The sequence below is a fragment of the Dendrobates tinctorius genome, unplaced genomic scaffold, assembly GCF_039654945.1.
Source record: "Dendrobates tinctorius isolate UK_male_01 unplaced genomic scaffold, ASM3965494v1 ptg000079l, whole genome shotgun sequence".
Lineage (NCBI taxonomy): Eukaryota > Metazoa > Chordata > Amphibia > Anura > Dendrobatidae > Dendrobates > Dendrobates tinctorius.
In genome coordinates this window covers 1,413,520-1,429,123 of record NW_027361747.1, presented here as the reverse complement: position 1 = coordinate 1,429,123, position 15,604 = coordinate 1,413,520, and the positions used below count along the sequence as shown (strand labels likewise).

The 15,604-nt window shown below is 49.0% G+C and overlaps 1 protein-coding gene across 4 annotated transcripts in view; it reads right to left on the bottom strand.

The window, feature by feature from the left end:
- LOC141096712 (torsin-1B-like) overlaps positions 1-15,604 on the bottom strand; it is a 92,815-nt gene that overhangs the window by 24,165 nt on the left and 53,046 nt on the right. For 3 of the 4 annotated variants that reach the window (XM_073583428.1, XM_073583426.1, XM_073583429.1), the window contains exon 2: positions 3,164-3,338. Coding sequence is in view for 1 of the 4 variants with exons in the window: in XM_073583429.1 (XP_073439530.1) it covers positions 3,164-3,186 (23 nt within the window). In the remaining 3 variants the exon portion in view is untranslated. Of the gene's footprint in view, positions 1-3,163; positions 3,339-3,514; positions 3,598-15,604 lie in introns of those variants that run through there. The other variant, XM_073583427.1, reaches the window with a different exon arrangement.

The window sequence follows — 15,604 nt, the reverse complement described above, 5'->3', positions numbered from 1 at the left end:
GAGTGGCCCCGCCCACCAGATGGGACCCTAAGGGGCCCCGCCCACCAAATCGGACCCTGAGGGGCTCCGCCCACAAAATTGGGCCCAGAGTGGCGCCGCCCACCAAATCGGACCCTGAGGGGCCCCGCTCACCAAAGCGGACCCTGAGTGGCCCCGCCCACCAAATCAGACCCTGAGGGGCCCCGTTCACCAAATCAGACTCTGAGGGGCCCCACCCACCAAATCAGACCCTGAGGCCAAAGTGGCCCCATAGAGGCACCCACAGTTAAAACAGATCCTGAGTTGAAAGTCTTGCAGGGGCAACAGGCAAGTCTCTCTTAAAGGGGCAGCCCGGGCACCATTTCAAACCACTATCTGTACTTCCTTCAGGAAATACACATCTAGTTATAGTGGTTTGAAAAAACCACTATATTGTAATATTATTATTACTATTCAGTTTAGTTCCGCAATTAATGCGGCCCAAACCGCTACACGCACAGACTCCGTTAAGGTGTCATTTCGAAGCCAGTGTTCACGAGAGGTGTGCTAAGTATTTTTCATGTCGATCAGATTTATAGTTTTTGCGCAATTTGCGTTTGAAAAACATTTTCCTGTCATTGGAATGCATTGTCTCAATGCATTTCAATTGGAAAATTTTGCCATAGGGAAAACATGGGGCAGTCGTGAGGCAATTCAAATAGCAGTTAAGCTCATTGATATGCGCAGGCACACCCAGTTACTATGCCAACGCCTATGAACTTTTCATGACCCCTCCAGGACAGAATTTCTGGCAGATAATATCAGCTCTTAAAGCAAAACCTAGAGCACAAATGCAAATCTAGCTTCATCACATGACGCATGCCCCTGAGGGAGAATGTGCGTCAAAGTGGATTTAGAAGCCCAGTGCGCCAAACTGGCTCTTAAACGGCCGACGCGCCCAAGTGATTCTTAAAGGGTTGGCGCACCAAAATGAGTCTTAAAGGGCCGGCGCACCAAATCGAAAGTTGAGTGACCCCAGGCTCCAAATCGGAGGCTGATTGACCCTGGCCTACAAATCGGAGGCTGATTGAGCCACGCTGGCCTCCAAATTGGACCCAGAGTGGCCCCGCCCACCAAATTGGACCCTGAGTGGCCCCGCCCACCAAATTGGACCCTGAGTGGTCCCGCCCACCAAATCTGACTCAGAGCGGCCCCGCCCACCAAATCAGACCCTGAGGGGCCCCGCCCACCAAATCGGACCCTGAGGGGCCCCGCCCACCAAATTGGACCCAGAGGGGCCCGCCCACCAAATCGGACCCTGAGGGGCCCCGCCCACCAAATCGGACCCTGAGGGGCCCCAACCACAAAATCAGACCCTGAGGGGTCCCAGCTACAAAATCGGACCCTGAGAGGCCCCACCCACAAAATCAGACCCTGAGGGGCTCCGGTCACAAAGTCGGACCCTGAGGGGCCCCGGCCACAAAATCGGACCCTGAGGGGCCCCACCCACAAAATCGGACCCTGAGTGACCCCACCCACAAAATCGGACCCTGAGGGGCCACACCCACAAAATTGGACCCTGAGGGATCCAGGCCACCAATTCAAGCCCTGAGGAGCCCAGGCCATCGAATCGGATCCTGAGGGGCCCCACCCACCAAATCAGACCCTGAGGCCAAAGTGGCCCCTGAGAGGCACCCACAGTTAAAATGGATCCTGACTTGAAAGTTTTGCAGGGTCAGCAGGCAAGTCTCTCTTAAAGGGGCAGCCCGGGCACAATTTCAAACCACTATCTGTACTTCCTTCAGGAAATACACATCTAGTTTAAGTTGAAATGTTAATAACAAATAATAAAAATCAATGGCAAAATCAAATGGCTTAGTACTATAGATTGGAACAAAGCTTAGCCCCTTGTTCAAAAAATGTCAGATTCTGTTAAAGTATACGACAAAATGTTGACAAGAGCACAGAATGGCGTGCCTCTGTGTCCTGAGCTGTCAGTCCTGCTGTCATAGATTGACAGTGGCATTTCATGGGTTAACAGCTCAGCTCCACAGACTGATTTTAGCGGCATATGATAGTTGAATATAACACAGACATTATCTGCTGGGAATGAGGCAGGCTCAACTGATGAGCCTGCTCGATACGTCTGCTCAAGACATCGCTCGTCAATTGGCAAAAGCTTGTTTTGTTTTTTTTTTGCTGTTACATCTTTGTGATTTTTTTGTTTAAAAAATTGCATGATCATTTCAATAAGCTTTAAAATGTTGCATATTAGTCTGCAAATGTGATAGACTACATTTTTACTCTTCTACGGTAATAAAGTGCAATCTTTACATAAAAAAAATCAAATAATGAATTAGGATAATATATCTAGATATCCAAAAACACAGAAAAAAAATAACGTTAGGTTGAAAAGGATAATTTTTTTTTTGCGAATAAGGTGCAAAAATAACGTCAATGTTAGTCCAGACAAAGGCTGCAAAATCAGTGATAAATGGACCCCAGATTATTCTACTCCTTTATAGGAGTTTATTTCTGACTTTTCACACAATTGTCTGGTTTAGGATCTTATGCTCAGCAGGAAGGAAAATGACCTAGTAATTGTTAAGATGCTGTAACTGTGGCGCATGTAGGCAAACCCAAGCCAGATGACGGACCGGAACAAGGATTCAAGGACCTCCACAAAAATGATGGAGAACAGCCCTGAGGGTTTACACAGAGGATGTCTCACCAAACTCCTGCTTCCACAACCACTCTGCTGAGGAAGGATGTGGACTGGCAAGACGCCCATCACAAAACCAATATTGCATCTGTTTTACTTTGCTAAACCAGTGTGACACATGGAGAGTTCACATTGAGGGAGCGCAGGGGGGAGAAAGGTGCTTTGTTCTTTTATGGATTTTAGGTTTGGAAGAACAAAAATACAAAAATTGCCATATGGTTTATTGCAGAATTAATAAACAAATATAATGGGCAAATATATATTTCTTATGAAGACAGCCCTTTTAATTCTGCCTCTGGACATTAGGACTAGTGATGAGCGATAAGGTGTTATCTGAGCATGCTCGGGTGCTAACGGAGTGACTTCAGTGTGCTCGAAAAATATGTTCAAATCTCCACGGCTGCACGTCTCGCGGCTGTTCAGCATCTGTAACACAACAGGGATTGCCTGTTTGTTAGATAATCTCCGTATGATCGGTCATACCTTATCCGAGCACGTTCGCTCATCACTAATAAGGATATCAAAGGTCAAATCCTGTACTCGAAGCACCCTTTATGCGCCAGAGCTGCAGGGCAATTGTGACTCTTGTTCTTGTGGACCGACAACATCAATGGATTATTTCTTTGGAATTTAAAGAATTGCAAGTCCCATAGTGCACCTAAAAAATATTAAAGAAAATGGTCAGCAGCTTAGATTTCATAAAACTCTAGAGAAAAAAAAATGAAAGTAAAACATTTTTCTAATTATGTAAGAAAAATATATATATTATTGGTAGTGAGTGACGCAATAATAAAAAACTGTTATGATGTTAACGCATATATCACTTCTACGCACACTATTATAGTCTTTAATGTACAGTAGTTCTTGCCGATTTTACGCTGTTACTCTTTCACCATCTGGTGGTACATGTTGATACTGCAAACAAAGAAAATACAGAAAATAGCACAGGTGCAAATAGTGGAAAACAGACCTTAATATACTGACTTTCCTTTAAAAATACGCAAACTTATAAAAAACTTTTGCAGACATTTCCATATAATCTGAATGTGCAATTAAGAAGTAGTCAAGAATGACTAGTGACCCCAAAATAACATTGTATAGCAACCTGGAACTCTTCTATACCCATCAATTCATTACAAAAGTTTATTACTCAGGAATAACGTAGCGCAAAATGCAAGTGGCGTAACTAGAGTCCTATGAGCCCCAGTGGAAAAATGTGGACTGATGCCCCCACAAGCATGTTGTTCAGAGGTATGGACCCCTGTAATAATGTTATCTGCTCAGGCCCCCATCTTGTAATAATGCCCCCCATCCTGGCATCTATCCTATAATAATGTCCGCTGTCCTGGCCCCCATTCTGTGGTAATGTCCCCCGTCCTGTAATGTCTAGCTGTCTTGGTCTCTGCCTTGGAATAATGTAAAATAGAAAAAATAAAGACGCGCACTCGTGCTGTAGGAGGAGGTGCTGACTGAACGTGGATATACCACAGGTAAAAGTCAACGGGTAGACAGTCGCACTCAAAATTGAATGTCACTTGCATAATGACTCTGATGCAAGTGACATTCAATTTTGAGTGCGACTGTCTACCCGGTGACTTGGAATAATGTAAGGCGGCCAAGGTGGTAGTCGTGGCAAATGGCTTTACTGTTCCCACACCCTGATGCCTCACAGAGAAAACAACAAGTCGTCATCCCAGACCACTGTTTCTTCCATCTTTGCACCCTTTTTTTTCTCAGGACGCCCACGAAGTGCGGCACCGCCCTCAGTTTTCGCGCCATGGACCACTATCTTCTTGTCAGTGTTCGGCGCCATTTTAAAGTCACTATCAGCCGCCATCTTTAACTTTCTCACAGCTGTCATTTCTAGGGCTCTTCCGTTCTTTACACATAAGGTATTGGCATCCTGCCGACTATGCCAATTCTGTAAGGCGGCCAAAGTAGTTGTCGTGGCAACTGGTTTTACCAGGGGCGCACACTGACAGCTTGGGGCCCCTGTGCAAGAAATGTGTCTGGGCCCCCCTCCTTTTATGGCGTCAAAGCTACATGTGTATATATATATATATATATATATATATTATATAGCCACACACATACATGTATACATATTACATAGTCTCCTTTATTATGTATATTGCTGTCCCTTACACAGTGCCCTCTCTTGTTATGTACAGTACCGTCCCTTAGATATCGGACTATATAGAGCCCTGTTTTTTATTACATACCGTCCTGTCTAGTTAGCTGTATAATGCAATGATGGCTGATGAAGCAAGGGAAAGCTTCCTTTCTAATGGAGGAGTTGATGGACTGGTAGTTTGGTCACCGACTGTCCATCAGCACTCATTTTATATCTAAAAAGAGAGGGGACTATGTGATAAAAGAGGGCGCTGTTAATAACAAAATTAACAAGAATACACTATGTACGAGACAGCACTGTACATAACAGCAGAGGAAGCTATATAATAAGGGACGGCACCATATATAACTAGAGAGGATGGTACATAATAAGGGATGGTGTTATACATAATAAAAGAGGAAACTATGTAACTAAGGATGGTGTAAAAAAATATATAAAGTGCTCTCAGTGAGAGAAACAAAATAGGAATCTTGTGGGTATGATACCTTTTAATGGCTAACAAATAATAGTGAATGATGTTACAAAGCAAGCTTTCGAGACAACTTACGTCTCTTCATCAGGCTGATATAACAAAATATTTGTAGAAACCTTATTTATATACAGTTTAACGCACATGCTGGTGTGATACATGGACATTTCAATAAGGATGGTGTTATACAGAATTAGTGAGTACACTATATACTAAGGGACTGTGTTAGACATAGTGAGTACACTATATACTAAGGGACTGTGTTAGACATAATAAGCGATAACAATATTTTCCTCCACCTCCCCCTATTCCTAAGGCCATTAGAAGTCCCCCTTCCTCCCATCCCAATCCCCCACACCCCTTATTGTCCTCCTCCCCTCGCATCCCATTATTGTCCTCTCCCCCACCCCATCATTGCCCTCTTCACCACCTCCATCATTTTCTTCTCCCCCACCACTATCTTTGCTTTCTCCCCCACCACTCCCATCATTGCCCATTCCACCACCTCCAACATTTCCTCCACCTCCACCACCCCCATTTATTGCCCTTTCCTCCACCACCATCATTGCATTCTCCCCCACCACCCCATCATCATTTCTTTTTCCCCCACCACCCCATCATTTCCCTCTCTATCACCCCCATCATTGCCTTCTCCCCATCACTCCCATCATTGCCTTCTCCCCATCACTCCCATCATTGCCTGCTCCATCACCCCATCACTCCCATCATTGCCTTCTCCATCGCCCCATCACTGCCTTCTTCATATCACTCCGATCTTTGCCTACTCCTATCATTGCCTGCTCCATCACTCCCATCATTGCCTTCTCCCCATCACTCCCATCATTGCCTGCTCCATCACCCCATCACTCCCATCATTGCCTTCTCCCCATCACTCCCATCATTGCCTGCTCCATCACCCCATCACTCCCATCATTTCCTGCTCCATCACCCCATCACTCCCATCATTGCTTTCTCCATCACCCCATCACTGCCTTCTCCCCATCACTCCCATCATTGCCTTCTCCCATCATTGCCTGCTCCATCACCCCATCACTCCAATCATTGCCTTCTCCCCATCACTCCCATCATTGCCTTCTCCATCACCCCATCACTGCCTTCTCTCCATCACTCCCATCATTGCCTGCTCCATCACCCCATCACTCCCATCATTGCCTTCTCCCCATCACTCCCATCATTGCCTGATCCATCACCCCATCATTGCCTGCTACATCACCCCATCACTCCCATCATTGCCTGCTCCATCACCACATCATTGCCTGCTCCATCATCCCCATCATTGCCTTCTCTCCATCACTCCCATCATTGCCTGCTTCATCACCCTATCACTCCCATCATTGCCTTCTCCCCATCACTCCCTTCTCCCCATCATTGCCTTCTCCATCACCCCATCACTGCCTTCTCCCCATCACTCCCATGAGCCCATCAATGCCTTCTCCATCACCCCCATCATGGCCTTCTCCCATTACCCCCTCATGGCCTTCTCCCATTATCCGCTCATGGCCTTCTCCCATCACCCCAAGCATCATGGCCTTCTCTCACCATCATGGTCTTCTCCTCATGTCCCCATCTCCTCCAGGGCCAGGCTAACCTACACACACACAGACATACACACATGCACACACAGACATACACACATACATACATACATACACACACAGACAGATATACATACACACATACATACACACACAGAGACATACATATATACATACATACATACACACACAGACACACAGACATACATACATACACACAGACATATATACAGTACATACACATACATACATACACACGCAGACACACACAGACATACATACACACACACAGACACACACAGACATACATACATACACACACACACAGACACCACCTCTCTCCTCTCACCTGTCCGCAGCATCGCCCGCGCTTCCTCGCTCTGACACAGCAGCGGCCGCTGAATGATGATGTCATTCATTGGCACGCTCCTCTCTGTGTCAGAGACAGGAAGCGCGTGCGGTGGGCAGGAAGCAGGATGGATCCTTGCAGCTCTGCTCCTGCTATTCCCTCTTGCAGGCAGCAGAGCTACTTGGATCGCTCCCTGCCTGCCGCTACACATGAGGGCAATCTGGCCAGGGGCCCCTGGAGCCTCGGGCCCGGAGAAACCGGCCAGATTGCCCTCATCATTAGCCGCCTTGAAGGGCCCCCTGGAGGCTCTGGGCCCCAGTGCAGTCGCACCTGTTGAACGGGCAGTATGTCTGCCCATGGGTTTTACTGTTCCCACACCCTGACGCCTCACAGAGAAAACAAGTCCTTTCTACTGTGTGTGATGTGTGCAGCAAAGTACTCACTTCAGTAGCTGGAGTCACTCCAGCTTCAGGTTTCCAGGTTCCATTAAACACTGCAAAGTCACAGTCCTTTTCTAACAGTTCAACCTTACTAATAACATGAGCACAGATCACTTTGGCAGCACAATTCACACAAAGCCGTATATCCTGAACTTTCCCTCCCTTCCGGGCAGACTTAATTCTTACTGTAATCCTTCTCTCTTTTCTCCTGGCAATCCCTGCCATCTCTTTGGACAATCAGTGTCCCATCTGTGCCTTCCTTTTACCTTCCATCCGGGCAGCCTCTTTGGATAATCCGTGTCCCATCTGTGCTTTCCATGTCACCAGCTCCCTGTCAGCCCCTCATCCGGTTTCATTAGGGAAAGGTGCCAAGAACGCCATATCAGCTGCTCCCGTCCCAGTCTTAGACTCCAAATTCATCCTGGAGATGATTCCGTTGAGCTGGTGCCCGTTTACACTATTCTCCAGCCTGTGGCCCCTTACTACCATCCTCAGACTAATCCCCACAGCTTGCAACTGTCTACTACATGTGTCCTGCCCTTGGGCAGGCTGCCTGAGCTGCTGATTCTAAGCAGGAAGTCCCTTTCCTATATCTCCTTGCTCTGTGCTGCTCTGCTCTGTTCCCCTCCCATGTTCTTAGTCGCTATGCTGTCTATACCTTACTAACTCTTACATCTATTCTATACTACCCTATCACTATGATGCCCCCCTTGCACTCTAATCTCCTATGGTCCTATACTATGTCCTAATCTATCCCTAAGCTAAAAGCACAATACATCATATTACAGTGCATGACAATAACATTAAGAAACCACACATTAACAATGAGGTCCCGCATGTAACCGTGCGAACAGTGTCCAGGAGAGAGAAGGCACATGAGGGTCCCCGCCATCTATTTACAATAATGTCCCCATCTGTGCAAATAGGAAGAGGTGAAGCATGCACATGGCCTTCTACAATAGACCATGGATTCTTTACTTACTGACTAATGATTCAAAACTCCCATAAACTACAGTGGTAAGGAAGGAAAGTTGTTTAACTCATATACTCCATTCTGGATTTCCCGTCTGGTGACGAGACCCCATTCTCCTGATGTACGAGGCCTCCAGAGATGTCTACACTGGGCACCTTTAGCATTTGCCAGTCCCTGCTCCTCAGCTGACACGACTGCTCTTCTGTGTGTGGCTGCTCGCATATAGTTAATCTGTCAGACGAGCATTTTTCTGATGATATGGTTGGGAGCCGCACAGAATGGCATCGCAGGCGGAATGTGGCCTCCGTGTCGCAAGTTGTGAACATTTGTCCATTGGAAGGTTGTGTGTTTTTATTCAGGTTTATCACTAAGCAGCAAATCTGTGAGACAAAACAACAAATCAGAAGCCTTGAGACTGGCATCCATGTTTCATGAATACCCTTAGAATTGAATGTCGAGTCTGATATGCAAATCATACTGAAATAGAAACTGCTCTGAATTTCACCGATCCCACTCTCGGATCTGTGATGTGGGAATATATCCATTCTACATCTATGGGACAAAGTGCTGTCCAGGATGTGTGAATGTAGCCTAAGGCTAATTCTGTACCAATTAGCTAAATATAATTTTTTTCATGCTTTTTTCTGCTCTCGGTTTTGTCTCCTTTTGGTATGTTATGCTTTAAATAAAACTATTTTGCTTTGGAAAATTCCTGATAGCCATGTTAATGGGTCACCCTCCCAGGGCTGGTGGGGTACTCGGTATCGGGCCCGCGGATCTCCACGAGTGGGGTTGTTGTTGTCACGGCAGCTATGACCCGACCCGTGGCCCTGGGCGCTCATTGTGAATGGCGGAAATGTTCATTGAATGATTCGTGACGCCACATGTGGTGTTCGGCAATAAAAATGTTAAGCCGACCCTGCAGACAGATCCTCTGGGACAGATGGTGTGGTGTAGCAATGATGTTGTGGCCCTCCACAGGTCCCAGGGCAGTGTAAGTGTAGAGATAGGGGAGAGACGGAGATGGTGTCGTGTCAGGCACAGAGATGTAGCAGTGCTGAGGGTGTTGGCGCAGGAATAAGCTGAGGACACCAGGGCATGTCGGTCGCCCTCCAGTCCCAGGGCAGTGGGGTACTTGGTACCGGGCCTGTGTCAGGGGGAAAGTATCACGGCAGCTGTGACCCGGTCCGTGGCCCTGGGGGCCCAATGTCAATAGTGGTGTGTAGTTAATGAAATTGAATAGTTTGTGACGCCACCTGTGGTGTTCGGCAAGGGAGATGTTAAGCCGACGCTCCAGACAGATCCTCTGGGACAGATGGTGGGATGCAGCAATGGTGGTATAGCCCTCCACAGGCAGGGCTGTTGTCCCAGGGCAGTGTAGATGTGGGGATACCTTGACGGTGTAGTGTCCGGCGCAGGGAATGTAGCAGTGCTGGCAGATGCAAGAAGGAATGGAGGACACCAGGGCTTGCAGTTTCAACGCTTTACTCACAGTTCTTGGTAACCACTGGTGCCCGCTTCCATGCCGTGTCCTCCGGGGCAGAGACTCAATCAACCTCCCGGGCAAGTTAGGCTTCTCCTCTCCAACACTCCGCCAACATGTACCTTTCCTGTACGACTCCTCTTTTGCACCTATTAGTGTAAAGAGCTCCAGTACCGTGGTTACTCTGAAGTTCCTCCTGTCAGATGTTCCTAACAACTCTACTTGTATGACAGACAGCTGTAGCCTGATCAGGGACCTCCTGGATCCCGGCTCTCTATCCATGTTGCTGTTGTGTCCCAAGTCTTGGATGGGAGTAATGCATTTACAGCCAACTACTCCACCGGTGTCTGCTGCAGAACCATAAGTGTCCATACAACCTCGGGGACCGGGCCCCGGTCTTGCGCTGAGAACCTATAGGCAGGGTTCCTCGTCCAACCCACAACTCTTCTCTGTTCTCCTACTCCTTCGTTCCACGCTATTCCTTCTCTCTCTTATGGAAGCTTAGGTTGCAGTTCTACGTCTCTCTCCTTCTGTTCCTTTCCCGTGCCAGCTGGCTCAGGTCACTGAGGCAACTGCAGCACTCCTTCCTCCATCCCTCTTCCAGAGATCCTCACTTCTGTCTGAGTGACTTCCTACTCGACTGACCTTCTGTCAGACTGACCTGTAATTCTAAACTTTCCCACTCTTTTATATCTAACGCCACCCACCACCCAGCACATCTCGTGTAACGAAGCAAGGACCCACGAAAGGTGCTCTGCTACCCTCTAAGCATGGAGCCGCAATCTGGTCCATTGCTGAACTATCCTGTGTGTGGGTGCGGGTGTTGGAGTGTGGAAAGGAGTTCCCAACTTACCTAGTTGGTGAGGCACTACACCTTAGAAGAAGGTGCAGTACCTCTGTGGCGACCGAGCCTCAGGGGCGTCACATATGTAGTTCCAAAGCTTTACTCACAGTCTGTTGTGCACACAGGTGCCCGCATTCGTGCCATGTCCTCCAGGTCAGGGGCTCAGCCATCTTCCAGGCAAGATGAAGTACTCCGTTCCAACACTCCGCCAACATATGTGCCTTTTCTGAATGTCTCCCTTTTGCGCCTATAGTGAAGTACTCTCAGTACTGAGTTACACTGGAGTTCCTCCTGTCAGGTGTTCCTATGAACTTTACTTGTACGGCAGACAGCTGTAGCCTGCTTCGCGGACTCCTTGCTACTAAGTCTCAGCTCACTCACGTTGCTGTTGAGCCCCAAGTCTTGTGTGGGAATAAAGTGGTGACAACTTCTATTCCTCCAGTGTCTGTCGCAGGACCATTAGTATCCATACAACCTCGGGGACCGGACCCCGGCCTTGCGCTGTGAACTTGGAAAGGGTTCTGCTCTAACCCTAATCCTCAGTCCTCCTTTTCTCCTTACGTTCCGTTCAAATCTATCTTTCTTATAAAGAGTCAGGCTTTCCATCAATGTCTCTTTCCTGTGCCAGCAGACCCAGGTCACTGAGGTCTGCTGCAGCTCTTCCCTCGTCCATCCCTCTCCGGGGACCTTCTCTCACAGACTGACTTAATCCTAAACTCTTCCCAACCTTTTGGTGCAGACTACGCTTCACCCACCTCCCAGCACTCTTCGTGTTCCAAGCAGGGAGCCACCAAAGGGTGCTTTGCTACGCTACTATGTTGTGTGAGATGCAGGTGTTGGAGTGTGGTCAGGTGTCTCCACCTTACCTGGATGGTGGGGCACCACACCTCATGAGGAGGTGCAGTACCTCTGTGGCGACTGAACCCTCAGGGGCGCCACATTAAAACTTCATTGATAAAGTCATGTTCTTTCCACCTCCTGTTGCCTCCAGCTTAAAAATATCTCCAGAATCCGTCCTTTCCTCAACCCTCAATCTACTTAAATGCTTGTGCATGCGCTCATCATCTCCCACTTCGACTACTGCAACATCCTTTCCTGTGGCCTCCCTGCTAAAACTCTCGCACCCCTCCAGTCCATCCTTAACTCTGCTGCCCAACTAATTCATCTCCTCGCTACTCCTCCACTTCTTCCCTCTGCAAATCTCTTCACTGGCTCCCATTCCCTCAATGTATCCAGTTCAAATGACTAAAACTGACCTACAAAGCCATCAATAACCTGTCTCCTCCATATACAGCTCTGGCAAAAATTAAGAGACCACTGCACGGTTTTATAAAAATCAGCTTTTCTACATGTCTGACAGCCATTCCATTCCAGTGTCAGTTGAATTCCAACCAGGGTACACCTCATTTTACTTAATGTCTTTCCAATTAGATGATCACCTGAACCAAATCTTATTTAACAAAAGAAAGTATAAAAAACACTGCTGTGGTGTTCAGAATCCTCTTGCAATAGGACAAGATGGATGGCAAAGCAAGTGCTAGTAATATCCCAAAAGTAATAGGAATGAAAAAATAACTTTTAACCATGCCAAAAGAGTTGAAAAGAAAAGCTTTAAGTGAGGAAAAGAAGGTCTCAATTCTGGCTTTACTAGTAGAGGGATACAGTGAGCGTCATGTTGCCTCCATCCTTAAAATTTCTAAAATGGCAGTCCATTACAACAAGGTCATGCAGCAGACATTGGGGACAACAAACCTACAGACCGGCGGAGGGCAAAAACGACTCTCCACTGACAGGGATGACAGTCATCTTACGGAATGTCACTCAGCAACTGCAGGATGACATCAAGTGACCTACAAAATGAATGGCAAATGGCAGCTGGGGTGAGGTGCACGGCAAGAACAGTTCGTAACAGGCTTCTTGAGGCTGGGCTCAAGTCTTGCAAAGCTAGAAAAAAGCCTTTCATCAATTAGAAGCAAAGGAGAGTCAGGCTGAAGTTTGCCAAAGACCATAAGGATTGTACCATAGAGGACTGGAGTAAGGTAATCTTCTCTGATGAGTCTAATTTTCAGCTTTGCCCAAAACCTGGTCGTCTAATGGTTAGATGGGGATCTGGAGAGGTGTACAAGCCACAGTGTCTTGCCCCCACTGTGAAATTTGGTGGAGGATCGGTGATGATCTGGGAATGCTTCAGCAAGGCTGGAATTGGGCAGGTTAATCTTTGCAAAAGACGTATGAATCAAGCTGCATACAAGGTTATCCTGGAAAAACAGTTGATTCCTTATGCTCAGGCAACGTTCCCCAACTCTGAGAACTGGTTTTTCCAGCAGGACAATGCGCCATGCCTCACAGCTAGGTCAATCAATGTGTGGATGAAGGACCACCAAATCAAATCCCTGTCATGGCCAGCAGGACCGCCATTAGGGCATTACTGCCCTGACTGGCGTATGGGGCCCGATGGGCAGAGGGGGCCCACATCGGGCCCGGTCTCCTCTGCTCACCGGGCCCTACCGGCACGCTAAACTGGGCCCTCGGCGCTGCGGCAGATGATCGCTATTGACATGCGGGCCCGCACCTGCACGTCAATAGTTAACAGCCGCCAGCCAATCAGAGGCTGGCAGCTGACGTCCGCCTCAGCACGCACCTCGCCGGCGTCTGATGTCATTGTCAGTCTCCGGCAAGCGCGCGCTTCTGCATGGAGGGACACCCGGAGCTTCGCCGCTGGACCGCGGCCAGGTAAGAAGAGCTTGTGTTTTTTGTTTTTTTTTTCTTTTTATTTATTGAGAGCTGAAATCCGGGGGGCCCGAGACAGATGGCAGAATGCTGGACACTATGAGGGCAGAATGCTGGTGACAATGGGGCAGAATGCTGGTGACGATGGGGGCAAAATGCTGGTGACGATGGGGCAGAATGCTGGACACTATGGGGGCAGAATGCTGGACACGATGGGGCAGAATGCTGGACACGATGGGGCAGAATGCTGGTGACGATGGGGGCAGAATGCTGGACATGATGGGGGCAGAATGGTAGACATGATGGGGGCAGAATGGTGGACATGATGGGGGCAGAATGCTGGACACTATGGGGCAGAATGCTGGACATGATGGGACAGATTGCTGGTGACGATGGGGCAGAATGCTGGGCACGATGGGGCAGATTGCTGGACACGATGGGGCAGATTGCTGGACACGATGGGGCAGATTGCTGGACACGATGGGGCAGATTGCTGGACACGATGGGGGCAGAATACTGGGCACGATGGGGCAGATTGCTGGACACGATGGGGCAGATTGCTGGACACGATGGGGCAGATTGCTGGACACGATGGGGCAGATTGCTGGACACGATGGGGGCAGAATGCTGGGCACGATGGGGGCAGAATGCTGGGCACGATGAGGCAGATTGCTGGACACGATGGGGCAGAATGCTGGACACGATGGGGCAGAATGCTGGACACGATGGGGGTAGAATGCTGGTGACAATGGGGCAGAATGCTGGACATGATGGGGGCAGAATGCTGGGCATGATGGGGGCAGAATGCTGGACACGATAGGGCAGAATGCTGGACATGATGGGACAGATTGCTGGTGACGATGGGGCAGAATGCTGGTGACGATGAGGCAGATTGCTGGACACGATGGGGCAGATTGCTGGACACAATGGGGCAGATTGCTGGACACGATGGGGGCAGAATGCTGGGCACGATGGGGGCAGATTGCTGGACACGATGGGGGCAGAATGCTGGGCACGATGGGGGCAGAATGCTGGGCACGATGGGGGAAGAATGCTGGGCACAATGGGGGCAGAATGCTGGGCACGATGGGGGCAGAATGCTGGACACGATGGAGGCAGAATGCTGGACACGATGGGGCAGAATGCTGGACACGATGGGGCAGAATGCTGGACTTGATGGGGCAGATTGCTGGTCATGGTGGGGGCAGAATGCTGGACATGATGGGGCAGAATGCTGGACATGATTGGGGCAGAATGGTGGACATGATGGGTGCAGAATGGTGGACATGATGGGGGCAGAATGCTGGACACTATGGGGCAGAATGCTGGACATGATGGGACAGATTGCTGGTGACGATGGGGCAGAATGCTGGGCACGATGGGGCAGATTGCTGGACACGATGGGGCAGATTGCTGGACACGATGGGGCAGATTGCTGGACACGATGGGGCAGATTGCTGGACACGATGGGGGCAGAATACTGGGCACGATGGGGCAGATTGCTGGACACGATGGGGAAGACTGCTGGTCATGATGGGGGCAGAATACTGGGCACAATGGGGGCAGAATGCTGGGCACGATGAGGCAGATTGCTGGACACGATGGGGCAGAATGCTGGATACGATGGGGCAGAATGCTGGACACGATGGGGGCAGAATGCTGGACATGATGGGGGCAGAATGTGACAGTGAGACACAGGGAGGCGCAGAATGAGATACGGGGCATGATTGAAGACACGGGGCAGAATGGAGATACGGGGCATGATTGGAGACACAGGGAGTAGGGTCAAAGAAATGGGGGCATGACTGGAGACACTGGGGGCAGGATTGGAGACAGATGGGGCAGGGTTGGAGACAGATCGTGCAGGATCATGGGGCAGGATGGATACGAAGGAGACAGATGGGGGAGGATGGGGAGATCATATGGGGTAGAATGGATACTCAAGA